This window comes from Thalia democratica, chromosome 2 (assembly GCF_965202585.1).
Source record: "Thalia democratica chromosome 2, ktThaDemo2.hap1.1, whole genome shotgun sequence".
NCBI lineage: Eukaryota > Metazoa > Chordata > Thaliacea > Salpida > Salpidae > Thalia > Thalia democratica.
This window is the reverse complement of record NC_139166.1, coordinates 50,664,506-50,676,660: the sequence shown is the minus strand read 5'-3', so window position 1 is coordinate 50,676,660 and position 12,155 is coordinate 50,664,506. Positions and strand designations below refer to the sequence as shown.

The 12,155-nt window shown below is 25.4% G+C and overlaps 1 protein-coding gene across 1 annotated transcript; it reads left to right on the top strand.

Annotated features, from left to right (window-relative positions):
* Positions 1-2,012: 2,012 nt before the first annotated feature.
* Positions 2,013-9,920, top strand: LOC145829930 (xaa-Pro dipeptidase-like). The gene is made up of 12 exons (XM_082937817.1): positions 2,013-2,066; positions 2,281-2,461; positions 3,489-3,680; positions 4,931-4,978; positions 5,302-5,363; positions 6,182-6,349; positions 6,628-6,774; positions 8,236-8,384; positions 8,668-8,852; positions 9,141-9,251; positions 9,365-9,448; positions 9,556-9,920. The coding sequence occupies exons 1-12, from the start codon at positions 2,053-2,055 to the stop codon at positions 9,712-9,714; spliced, it is 1,500 nt and encodes a 499-aa protein (XP_082793943.1). The 5' UTR covers positions 2,013-2,052; the 3' UTR covers positions 9,715-9,920.
* Positions 9,921-12,155: the final 2,235 nt, after the last annotated feature.

Genomic DNA, 12,155 nt, shown 5'->3' with positions numbered 1-12,155 from the left:
AGCCTAAAATTATGGTTTAAAAAGACATTGAATATAATATAATTTCAGCTTGATATTGGTGCGACATCATCCTAGGTAATTACCCAAATTTTTTTAACATAATATATAGCAAACTAAACAATGCACATTTTGTATGTTGTCATTCTTCTATTTTAGCACAAGATAAATTTAATATACTTTAGACAAATTATTCTTTAAAAAAAAAGTTTTATAAACCTTGAAAAGTACTGTTTAGATTAGTTACAATCTATGTATATTTTAATGACATAGCAGTTTCACTAGCTGTTAGTTTTACAAGTTAAAAAGATTAATATAAAATCGTTCAACTGGAGCAAAATATTAATGTAATGAGAAATTAAATAGTAGGAGAAAATTAAACTGATGTAAGTATTTATCATGATGGGAGAAATAGTATGTTTGTATGAGTATGTTGAAAATAAGTCAGTTTTATTGCAGTTAGCCTTAAGTCAAGACCTTCCAAATGTAGTTCCAGAATTAACTTTATTACTAATTTTATTTTTATTGTAAAATTAGTTTTTATAAATGTTCACTTTTTACAATTTGTTTCTGATTTCAATTTAAATAGTTAAGTATCTTTTTATTCAAAACATTCTTAAGTATCTTTCTCTAGGATTTAAATAGTTTTTAAAAATCACTTTTAGATTATACGGATTTTAATTTTTTTAAAGGTTAATGTCAGTTTTTATTTTTATGTTATCTTTACTTACAACTTAAATTCTGTTGATTACTTTTTCATAAATTTTATTAGTAATATCAAGACACTGTAAATAAAAAAAAAATTGATAAGTCATAGATTAAAAAGAAATAGTTATATTTCTAACTTTTTTTCTTTTTAAAGGAATGAAATATTTAATGAGACTGTCAGCTTTTTGAAGAACAGTTAATAATTTTGTGAGACAATAGTATTTTTATTAATGTCAACTAACTTATAACAGTACTGTTTTATATAAGCTTTACATAAAAATTTCTTCAAGTTTATTAGTTGAATTATACTCAAAATTATGTTTCTAACATAAGTAAATAAACAAAAGTTGTTATACTTCTGTATACACAACTTTTAGAATTACATTTAGGTAATTAGTATAATTTTGTTTCAAATTTTTCAATGCAAAATATTAATTTTAGTTTTTAAATCAAGTAATAATCAATTTTTACATAAACATTTGACCCAATTTTTACAAAAATGCTCCTATTGTTTAAAAAATTATTGAATTAAAATACTTCATGGAACAACAGTTTGTTATAATCACTCATATTTCTCACTAAAATGTATTTGCTAATTTAATATTTAACCTCTTCAATTTAATAAATAAGATTTAAGCTAATTAGTAATACTTAAGTAAGTTTAAATCAACTTATAATAGAGTTACATTACAACGTTTCATCAGAAATACTAAGGAGAAAAGTCTAAGAAATAGTATTTATTTACAGATTATTTGTTTAGCTTAAATTATTAATTTTAACATTTAAAACACACTAATGTGGTTTAAATAAATATTTTTTTAGTGTATATTGTAACCATTTTTAAATTATTTTAATATAAAAATAAGTGTTTCTGTATATTTTATAAGCAACACAATAAGCATACACTATAAGCTTTAAAGCATACACAATAAGCTTTAATTATAAATGTGTGAAATATATATATAAAAAGTATAAACTTTTCTGTTTTTACTAATTTTGTGCTTTGTATTTAAAAGTGGTGTAGTATTTACAGTTTTTGATTGTAATTGCTTTCATTTTACTGCTAAAAATATATATTTAGTATTTAAAAGATTGCTGTACATTTTAATTATCTATATAATTCTAATAATAATAAATAGTAAAATTTTAAAATAAATAAAATCTTAACATAATACCTGACAATAAATGGACTTATTTTTGCTGTTATTAATACTTAGCAATTAAAACTTTACCAAAGCGTAAAATAAAGATATATTAATAGAAAAATAATTAATATATTACAATTAATAAATTTTAACTTTTTTTTCAGATTATTAATTAAGTTAGCTACAAGTTTACAAAAAAATAATGGAAAACAAAGGGTAAGTTTTATTAATCTAATAGATTTTACTAAACAAAAAGTTTTTGATAGAATTCTAAAAAGTGTTTCAAAAGTTTATTAATTTTTTTAATAATTATACTGATTGTAGTTAATTTACTAATATTTAAATATGTTACTTTTATAGATCAAAGAATTATTATACTTATTTGTAATAACTGTAGAAAATAAAAACAAGTTTTTTAAAACTTCAACAGAATTTCTTACGATATGGGGACTCACACCTTGAGTGTACCAATGAGTTTGTTTGCAACCAACAGAAAGAGGCTTGTCACAGAACTGCAAAACAAGAAAGTTTCAGAAAACAGCTATGTTTTAATGAAGGGTGGTGACGAACAGACTCAATACTCAAGTGATACAGAGTATGTTTTTAGACAGGTATGTCTTGTTTAAGTTAAAATTTTGCATTTTAATATTTGAAAACTATAAGCAATGCTGAAATTTTAAACAGTAGGTTTTCCATTATTATCTTTAACAATGTAGGTATGTTTTGTCTCTGCTTATATTTAATTGTGTTGAATTTTTACTGTAATAAGTTCTTTTTTAATAAAACTTTATTTCATGTGTAAATACAAAACTATGCTCAGCACTCTATTTTATTTAAAATAATATTTTGATTTTTCTAAATGAATATATTATATTGATGGCATTGATGCATGTAAATTTTATTTAAAAATTTTAGATTTAAGGCTGGTTATTAAAATAAGATACTTCTATATAAGTTACTAAAAATTTGTTATAAAAGTGTCAGCATAAAAAGCTTAGGTACAAAGAAAATTATTGAGATCTTTTTTTGTCTTATAAATAAATAAGCTTAAGTAATTCTTATTTAAGACCTTGATCAAACTTTGTAATATTATAATCTTTTATTGTTCCTTATGTTTGCTTATTTCCTTTTAAGGCTACTTGAACAGTTCAATATTAAAAAAAGTTACCCTAACTTCAACCATGTTTTAAAAATATTTATAAAGTTAATAAAGAATTATGACTCTTACTATTAATAACAATTTAAAATAATTTTCAACTCGTGGTTTTTTTAAATAACTTTTATTATTTTTTTTTTCATTTATTACTTTTTAATATCCATATATTCTAAGTATGTCATCTTTGTAAATTTTTTAGTCAATTTTTGTAAATACTTACTTTAGGGAATTAGTTTTAAGTAAAGTATGAGGCCGTGATTAAAATTTTTAGAGACTTTTTTTTGACCAAATTAAATAACATTATATTACCACTTTGTTACTTCGGAATTCTTAAAAATATTCTAAGTTGTTAATAAAAGTATTTCACATAAGCAATAGTATTATATTTAAAATAAATATATAAATTAATTAGTTTTTATATAACACATCAAAATAAAGCACTTTCTGTGAACTTATGACTGATTGAAACTTTTCAAATTCAGGAGTCATATTTCCAATGGTGCTTCGGAGTCACTGAAGCCGGATGCCAGGGTGCCATCGAAGTTTCCACTGGCAAGACAATTCTGTTCGTTCCCAGGTTACCCGAAGCTTACGAAGTTTGGATGGGAAAAATACATCCGCCCAAGCATTTCGCTGAAAAGTACGGGGTTGAAGAATGCTATTATGCTGACGAAGTTTGTCTCGGTTTTTCATATTCATTTCTTTTAAATGGGCAGGAAGTACTAATTTAAAGTATTATTTGTTTGAAGTATTTATTAATTAAAATATATTAAACAAAATATACATAACCATTATGTTAAGATAACACTTTTGATAGTCTTCAATTACATTTCAAATTGTTTCTAATATTTTTATTCTAATTACTATCAATAGTATAACATATTATATTTTGCACAAATTTAAATTAAGCTGAAACTTAAGCTATATTTAAAAAAATATCATGTTGAAGTTTTTTTTTTATAATTTTTTAAGTAGATATAATACATAATCTTCTACTTGCTATTTTGTAGTCTGAAATTGTATCATCAAATTAAATATATTTTTTTAAATCTAAAGTATCAGAATAGTTTGTTTTTTACAAATTAACAAATTTTACACTTTTAAATTTAATAGTTCTAAAAAGATTTCATTTCATTATCGTTTATACAGCTTCTTAAATTGTATTTACTTTTTCATACTGAAGATAAATAAGGAATTTGTACTGTTATAAGTTCTTTTTCAATAAAATTTTATCTCATGTGTACATACAAAACTATGCTCAGCACTCTATTTTATTTAAAAAAATATTTTGATTTTTCTAAATAAATATACTATATTTATAGCATTGATGCATGTAAATTTTAATTAAAAATTTTAGATTTAAGGCTGGTTATTAAAATAAATTAGTTCTATATAAGTTACTAAAAGTTTGTTAAAAAAAGTGTCACCATAAAAAGCTTAGGTACAAAGAAAATTGTTGAGATATTTTCTAGTCAATTTTGCATATAAATTAAGATAAATAAAAATGTTTTAATATCGCTTTATTAATGTAAATAAAAATTCTTATTCATATGATTTAATTAAGTTTAGTAGCTTGAAGTTTTGTTTTATTTTTGTAATAACGTTTAAGTCAATATATAAAGCACTGAGTTTTTACTGCTAACCTTAATTTTTTTTAAATTATTTTAGCTGAAGTGTTATTTAGTTCAAGTAAAACAGAATATATAGTTAATCACATATTTTAATAATAAATAAAATACTGTTTATATATATGTTACAGAGTTGATGCTGAAATTATCAAATCATCCTCAGAAAATTTTTCATATGTGTATTTAAATTAAACATATTTAATTAACATAACTCAGTTTATTATCCGATTTAAAAATGCTTATTTAATTTTAATTTTTTCAATTTACAACTTATTATAATATTTAAATTTTTACAGGTAAAATCGGTTTTGACTGAAAAAAATGCAGCTGAAATTCATACCTTGGTATGTTCGTTGTTTTATTTTATTTATTATATTTTCAAAAACTTGACTACTGAAGGTATTTTTTTTTTTGGACTTTTTTATTATTTTAAAATCTCATTTTTGTTAAATTTTATTATGTTTTTAATGAAAATTCGTAGGCGACTTAGTAAATAAAAATAAAATATGTTAATTATTACAATTTTCCTGGCCTTTTAATTTGCTATTTGTCAGTAGAATCAAGTCAAGTTTTTACTGTTTCTTTTTAATGCTTAACAACATGTTTAGTTAACTATGATAAATTGTCTTGATTGTGAAGTATTTAAAATTTAAATATTATATAACAGAAAGGGGTCAACACAGATAGTGGCTCAACAACTGAAGAGGCTTTTTTCGAAGGAATATCTGAGTTAGTATTAATCTTCAAAAAAATACTCATCAATAGTATATATATCAGTTAAGGGCGTAGATTGGGGGGTCCAAAATTTTTTTAGAAAAAATAGCATTGGCTCTTATATGAAAGCTTTAAGTACAAACTACAAGCTAGTCTTTATACAATTTAAAAATAATGTTTTACTTATGAGATATTGTAATATTTGTAAAAAGTTTCCAATACAAACAGATGGATCGTAAATGTTTAGGGTCAATTTTCTCGGAAATTGAAAAAATCACTAAAAGTAAAAAATATGTCTATTTCTTGAATTTTTGAGCTAAAGAGCTCAAATTTTTAGGAAACGTTCCCGTTAATGTTTAAAAGACTTTACTGTTGAGATTTTAAAATGTTAAAAAATAAAAATTTTAGATAAAAAGACAAAAATATAGGTGTTTTTTTAATATATAGTTTCTGCATTAAATCGCTATAAATATTAGTAATGGACAATCTGTGAAAATTTGAAGAAAATTAATTTTAAATGAAGTAGAAGATAGACTTTTTTTGAATCAGTCTTTTTTTGCGTTAAAAGTTTAACCGTTTAAAGCGGTTAAAAATTTCTGGTAGCTCAGATAAAACTCTTCAAATTAAAATCATCTTGCAAAAATTCCCCATGCCCTTAATTTAAGTCAAATTGTTTGTATAAATATTAAGTTTTACCTTTATAGTTGAGACTAGTCTTATTTTTTGTAACAAAACCTTGTAATAGTTATTTGAAATCAGAAACATCAGTTTTTAGTAAACGAGCAAAGGTTAACACTTAAATAAAATTAATTTATGTCAATACATTAAAACAGCTTCAAAGTGAACAACGAAGTGTTGTTCGAAGTGATAACTGAGTTGCGGGTCGTCAAAACCGAAGCTGAACTCGAAGTTCTCAGGTTTGCCAACAGGGTGAGCAGCGAAGCACACAAGGAAGTGATGAGAAGAATCAGGCCCGGCTGGTTCGAATACCAGGCTGAAAGGTTTATGATAATACATGGTGTTTTTAGCTTTTTTTAATTAAGCATACTACTTTTTTTTATCTTCACAAACTAATTCTACAACTTAAGAAGTGTACTTAAATTGAGCAACAATAGGAAAAAGTAGCAAATATGATTTTCAAAATAAATTCTTGAAATTTTTAAACAGTTTTAAGTAAGAAAGTAGCTCAAAAATTTTTAATGCGCCATACATTGATTTCAATCTGAATTTAATTTTTGTTTAACTTTGCTAATTTTCACCTAGTTAAACAATATTACAGTTTTTTCAAGTACTGGGTGTACACTCACGGGGGATGCAGACACGTTTCCTACACTTGCATCGGTGCCAGCGGGGAAAATGCTGCTGTTTTGCACTACGGTCACGCCGGTGCTCCCAATGATAAGAAAATCAGGGACGGAGACATGTGGTTCGTTTATTAATTGTGAAAAAGTATAATTAAATTTTTATTTAGAGTGTCTTAGCTTATCAGGATCTCCAGGATTTAACGCCTTTTAACGTTACATCTTATAAGTAGAATTTATTAATGTGTAAATATCACAATTATTTATCAGTCTGTCTTTAAACTATTATTTCAAGTTTTTTAGTTTACTAATGAAAGTTATTATACAAGGAGTTGTTTTTATAACTTTAATTTATGGTTTTTAAATTAGTTGTTTGTTTTCACGCAGTGTAAAAACACGTATAGCTTATTTGTAAAAGTTTTTAAATGTGTTGAAGCTAAATTCAAACTATTGTGGTAATTTTGTTGTCATGTAAGATGTATACATGTTTTCTTATTTAACAAAAATGAAATACTTTTCTAAAATTAATTATGTTTAAAGTTTAAGAACCATTGATTAAGTATTTTAAATATTTAAATTTTTTCTTATTTGTTTTCAACTGCATAAATTTCATTAAAAGTACTTTTACACTGTGTGATAAATACAGAAACTTTATATTTTATTGTGTAATTTAGTTAAAAATAAGTCAGACGTTTTAGAACCAACACATTAACAACATTTTATGTGTTGAGTGCAAAACAAATAATTTTGTTTACACTTTATTTAGTATGTTTTGATCCATGTGTTTATTGAATAGACTTTGTTACTTCTGCAAGTTGTAAAATATTTTTTATTTGTTGATTTTTTTAAAAATAAAACTTACAGTAAAATTAATTTGTCTAATATAAAGTAGGGGTGGACAAGTTCTTAAGTCGGTGCGATTGATGTGAAAGTCTTTTATACATACCAGGCAGATTTGTTTGACAGAAATGGCTGCTTTACTTTTTCAAATTACACTAAAAAGAGTTTTTTATTTGCCTAATCACCAAATTATAACATAAATATCAAATTGGCACCATAGTTTGCACCAAATAAAATTTATACCATACTGTATTCAATAATAAATTTTAAAACTTAAATTAATTTGTTGGTTGGATAAAATAAACCGGCTAGCCGCGGCTGCCGTAGGTTGTTCACCCCTGATATAAAATGTTTAAAATTAGATTAAAATGAGCTTATACAACAAAACTTGATTATATTTGATCATTTTAAGTTTGATATAATGTATGCTTAAACTTAATTAATAAAAGGTATTTAAATAATTTAAACAAATTACAGTTTAGTACCTAAACAACTCAAAGTATAACTTAATAAAAGTAAAGCTTTAATTTTGATACAATATTAGCATTTTATTCCAGCGTTATAATAATAATTTGAGTTATAATTTTTTTAATTGTGCCCATAAAATGTTAGTTTTATATTTTTTGTTTTAAATTAAATCAAACAGTTTTTCTTAATTTAAACTTTATCATGCTTTAAAACTATGTACTGTAAAGTTTTTAATTTATTTAAGAAAATACTCTTAGTTTTTATATTAAATCAAACAGTTTATTTGACATGGGAGGCGAATATTACTGCTACGCTAGCGACATCACGTGTTCGTTCCCAGTAAACGGAAAGTTCACCCAAATGCAGAAGAACATTTACAACGCAGTACTCAACTCCAATCAGACCGTTCAAGCCGCATTGAAGCCAGGTCTGTTTGCACGTGCTATTTGTTTGTGTAGTATGATGCAATGTCAATAAAAAGTCTCGTGGTACAAATTTTTGATAGTGTATTCGGTTTATTATATATCTATGGATTATAGTAGCATTGAGTTTAAAGCTACGATGTTTTATATAACTTAAAACTTGATTTAAAGCTGGAATTAACAGACAATATTTCTAGGGAATCACTTTCGTTGCAAATAGAAATAACTATTTCAGATGTAACTCTAAGCATTTTACAAACACACAAATTAACTTTTTTTATTTTCCAGGAGTGTCTTGGGTCGACATGCACTTGCTGGCCGACCGCGTCCACCTTGAAGAACTGGTCAAAATCGGATTGATCAAGGGATCAGTAGACGAAATGATGAAGGTCCGCTTGGGGGCGCTGTTCATGCCCCACGGTTTGGGACACTTCATGGGACACGACGTCCACGATGTTGGTGGCTATTCCGAGGTTTGTGAGCATTTTGAGTTAATAAAAGTGGTTTTAAGTAGTTTTGTAAGTAACCAAACAAAAATTTACTAAATATATATTTTTCTAGCTCTTTTGTTGTTTGTTGTTATAAAAAAAAAAGGTTTTGAATAATTGAATTATAAAAAGTTTTTCTTATCAATTTTGTGAATGATCAAGCAAAACGTTATCTGACAACGTACTTCAAGCCTTTTTATCATTTTTATAGTTCTGAGTGTTATTGAAAAATACTTTAATTTGAATATTGTTTACAATGAATTTAATGTACAGGGTACACCGGAACGAAGCAGCGAAAAAGGATTGAAAAGTTTAAGAACGTCGAGAGTAATGAAGAAGGGAATGGTGATCACGACTGAACCAGGAATTTATTTCAATGAAACTGTTGGTTTCTTATATTAATATATTTGTTCATTTTAACTAAGTTTGTTTATTTCAAATTAATTTATTATCATTACTTATTTATTTGTATCACTAAACATGTTTACTTGTTGCAGACTATCACTAAAGCTTACGACAACCCGGAGTGGAGCAAGTTTTTGGTGAAAAGCGAAATTGACAAGTACATGAATTTCGGAGGCGTGAGTTTTTTCAAAAATTATCCGATACAAAACCCTTATGTTTTTAATACAACTACTTTCAGTTACTTCAATTTGTCTGTTTTTTATCCTTGTAATAAACACTAAAGGTTCGAATCGAAGACGATGTGGTTATCACCGACGATGGAATAGAGAATCTTACTTGCGTGCCACGAACCGTTGAAGAAATCGAAAGTTTGATGGCCGAGGGCAGAAAACTGTCACATGTGCCAAATCTCCTCCCTGACGTTAAAAAGCAACAATCGTAAAAATGTCACTTGTATTCTCGCCACTTAAAGAAGCAATTAATGTCATTTAATGGGAAGTTTTTTTTTCTAAAATTATTTAATTAGCTTCTGACGTCTATTTTTTAGATGGTAATTTTCCTCACCGTTTTAGAGTTGATTTTATTGGTCACAGTTTTATTTTTCAAGTGCAATTGATGATATTTTTGATTCGCCATTAAAATCTTAACAAAAAAGAGTCATATTTTACTAAACACAATAATTTATTTAATGGTAGAACTTTATTGTTTGCAATCCCAAATTTTATACTTTTAAGCAATTTAAAATTCCGGAGTGTTTTATATTAGGAAAGGTAAAGTATTTTTTTTAAGTTAATAATACACTGTAAAATTTGGTTTAAGTGCTCGTTGCTCAATATATAAAGTAGATCAGTATATATATTTAATTATTATAAAACAAACATTGGTTTTACATATCGTTCTGCTTCAAGTCGTCTTCAGAAATGGAAATTATTAGCGCATTTTAGTAAAAATACAATAAAAAAAGACTCTAAGTATTTAACAATCTATAAGTCAAGTCTGAAAACTCAATGTACTATCTTGAAAACTGTAGCTTTTTGATACTTGGTTGTAGAAAATTAAGCATTTAGTTTTTTAGCTAGCTATTTAATAAAAGTAATTTAATATATTTTTGTAATTGATGCATATTTTCAGTCTAAAACTTATGTTTCAAATATTTAAACACTGACTGCTTAAATCACTTGAATTAATATATCGTGGTAGATTTCCATGAATTACCTTCCTTAAATTTTTATTACTTGTAAATAAATAACTTAGTTTTGTTATAGAAACATTCACAAAATATAGCGATCAGTGCTAGACGTTGTATACTAAACCTTGTAAAAGCTTGGCTTGTTTAATTAAAAGAACAAAAATATCTAAAGGATGTAATAGTTAAGACAGAATTATTTATATGTGTTTATTAATTACAACACCGACGTCTTCAGTTAACTAACGTATTATAATTTAAAGTTTTGCTTATAGAACTTTTTTCAGGGTTGCCACTTTACCTGGAATTCGAGAAATTTTGAAATAAACCTGGAATTTTTTGAGTTTTTGTTAATTTTTAATTAATAGATAAAACTAAAATACTTATAGTTTTTTGACTTATAAATCTGTATTTTTAGCCAACTTTGTTATTTTGGAAACAATAATGTTTTAAAATTAACTTTTTGTTGGTATTGTTAGTAAGTGGAAGCCATTAGGGAAGAAATAAAAACATTACTTTGTACTTGTAATAAAAATGTTACAATGTTTTTACAGAAAATTATGAAGTGAACACAAAACTCTTCAAATCTTTTTAACAAAAAATAAAGTAAACTAAATAATGCATATTTTGTATATGTATACTTTTTGTCATTCTTCTATTTTAGCACAAGATGAATATAATATACTTCAGACAAGTTATTTTTTTGTTAAAGTTAATAAAAAGTTCTATAAAGCTTTAAAAGTATTATTTAGATTAGTTACAATCTATGTAAATTTTAATGAAATAGCAGTTACACTTTCTGTTTTATTCAATTAAAAATGATTAACATAAAATCTTTCACTTGGAAAATAAAAACATTAAAACAGCAGTAGGTAACGTATTGGTGGTTGCAAAACTGATTTTTTTTTTGCTGTATCTGTAAAATTTCAGAACCTTTTTTTGCCCGTTTTCAATAAGACAATCCCATCTTTTATGTTTGAAAAACTGTTGATGATTTTTAGAAATATTGTGATGTTAATTCTGCCTTTAAAAACATCACTAACTTTGATTCAAAGGACAAAAAGTATCATTTAAAACATGTTGAAGTTGGTTGTGCTGCTGCTCAAATAATTTCAAAGCACTAGACGTAGTTGAACATTTAGCAGTTATGGAGTTTGAAGGTGAGTGTCGAGAGTTTGCGATTGGAGTTATTGAAAAACTTAAAAAAGAATTCTAACTCCAAGAGCAATAAACTTCATCAAAAAGGCATCATGTCTTGACCCATAAAAATATTAAGATCTTTTGTTAAGTTATTGAAAATATATTAAAAATTAGTTTTAGATTTATCATCTGCCAAAATCATAAGTAGTGACTAGGGCGATGATGGTATAAGAGAGTATAGATTGTTGCTATCTGAGCCAGAAGTTTCTGCAAAACTTGTATCATATAAACCTTCTGAGCGCTGTGATACTTTTTTCTTCCAAACTTTGGATACTTTCAAACTCAGAAAAATTTAAGTAGACTTTTAGCTATTTGTATTAAACCAACACAGCGGCTTTTGAACAACCATCAAACAACAAAAAGTATGTTTGGATTTTCTAAACTTAAATACAAAAGCTAAAAATAACCTATAGTTTAATAATAATAAATAAGAAAATGTATTTTAAAAAACTCGAAGCGTTTGTACGATAATTTTTGATATATATATATATGATCCA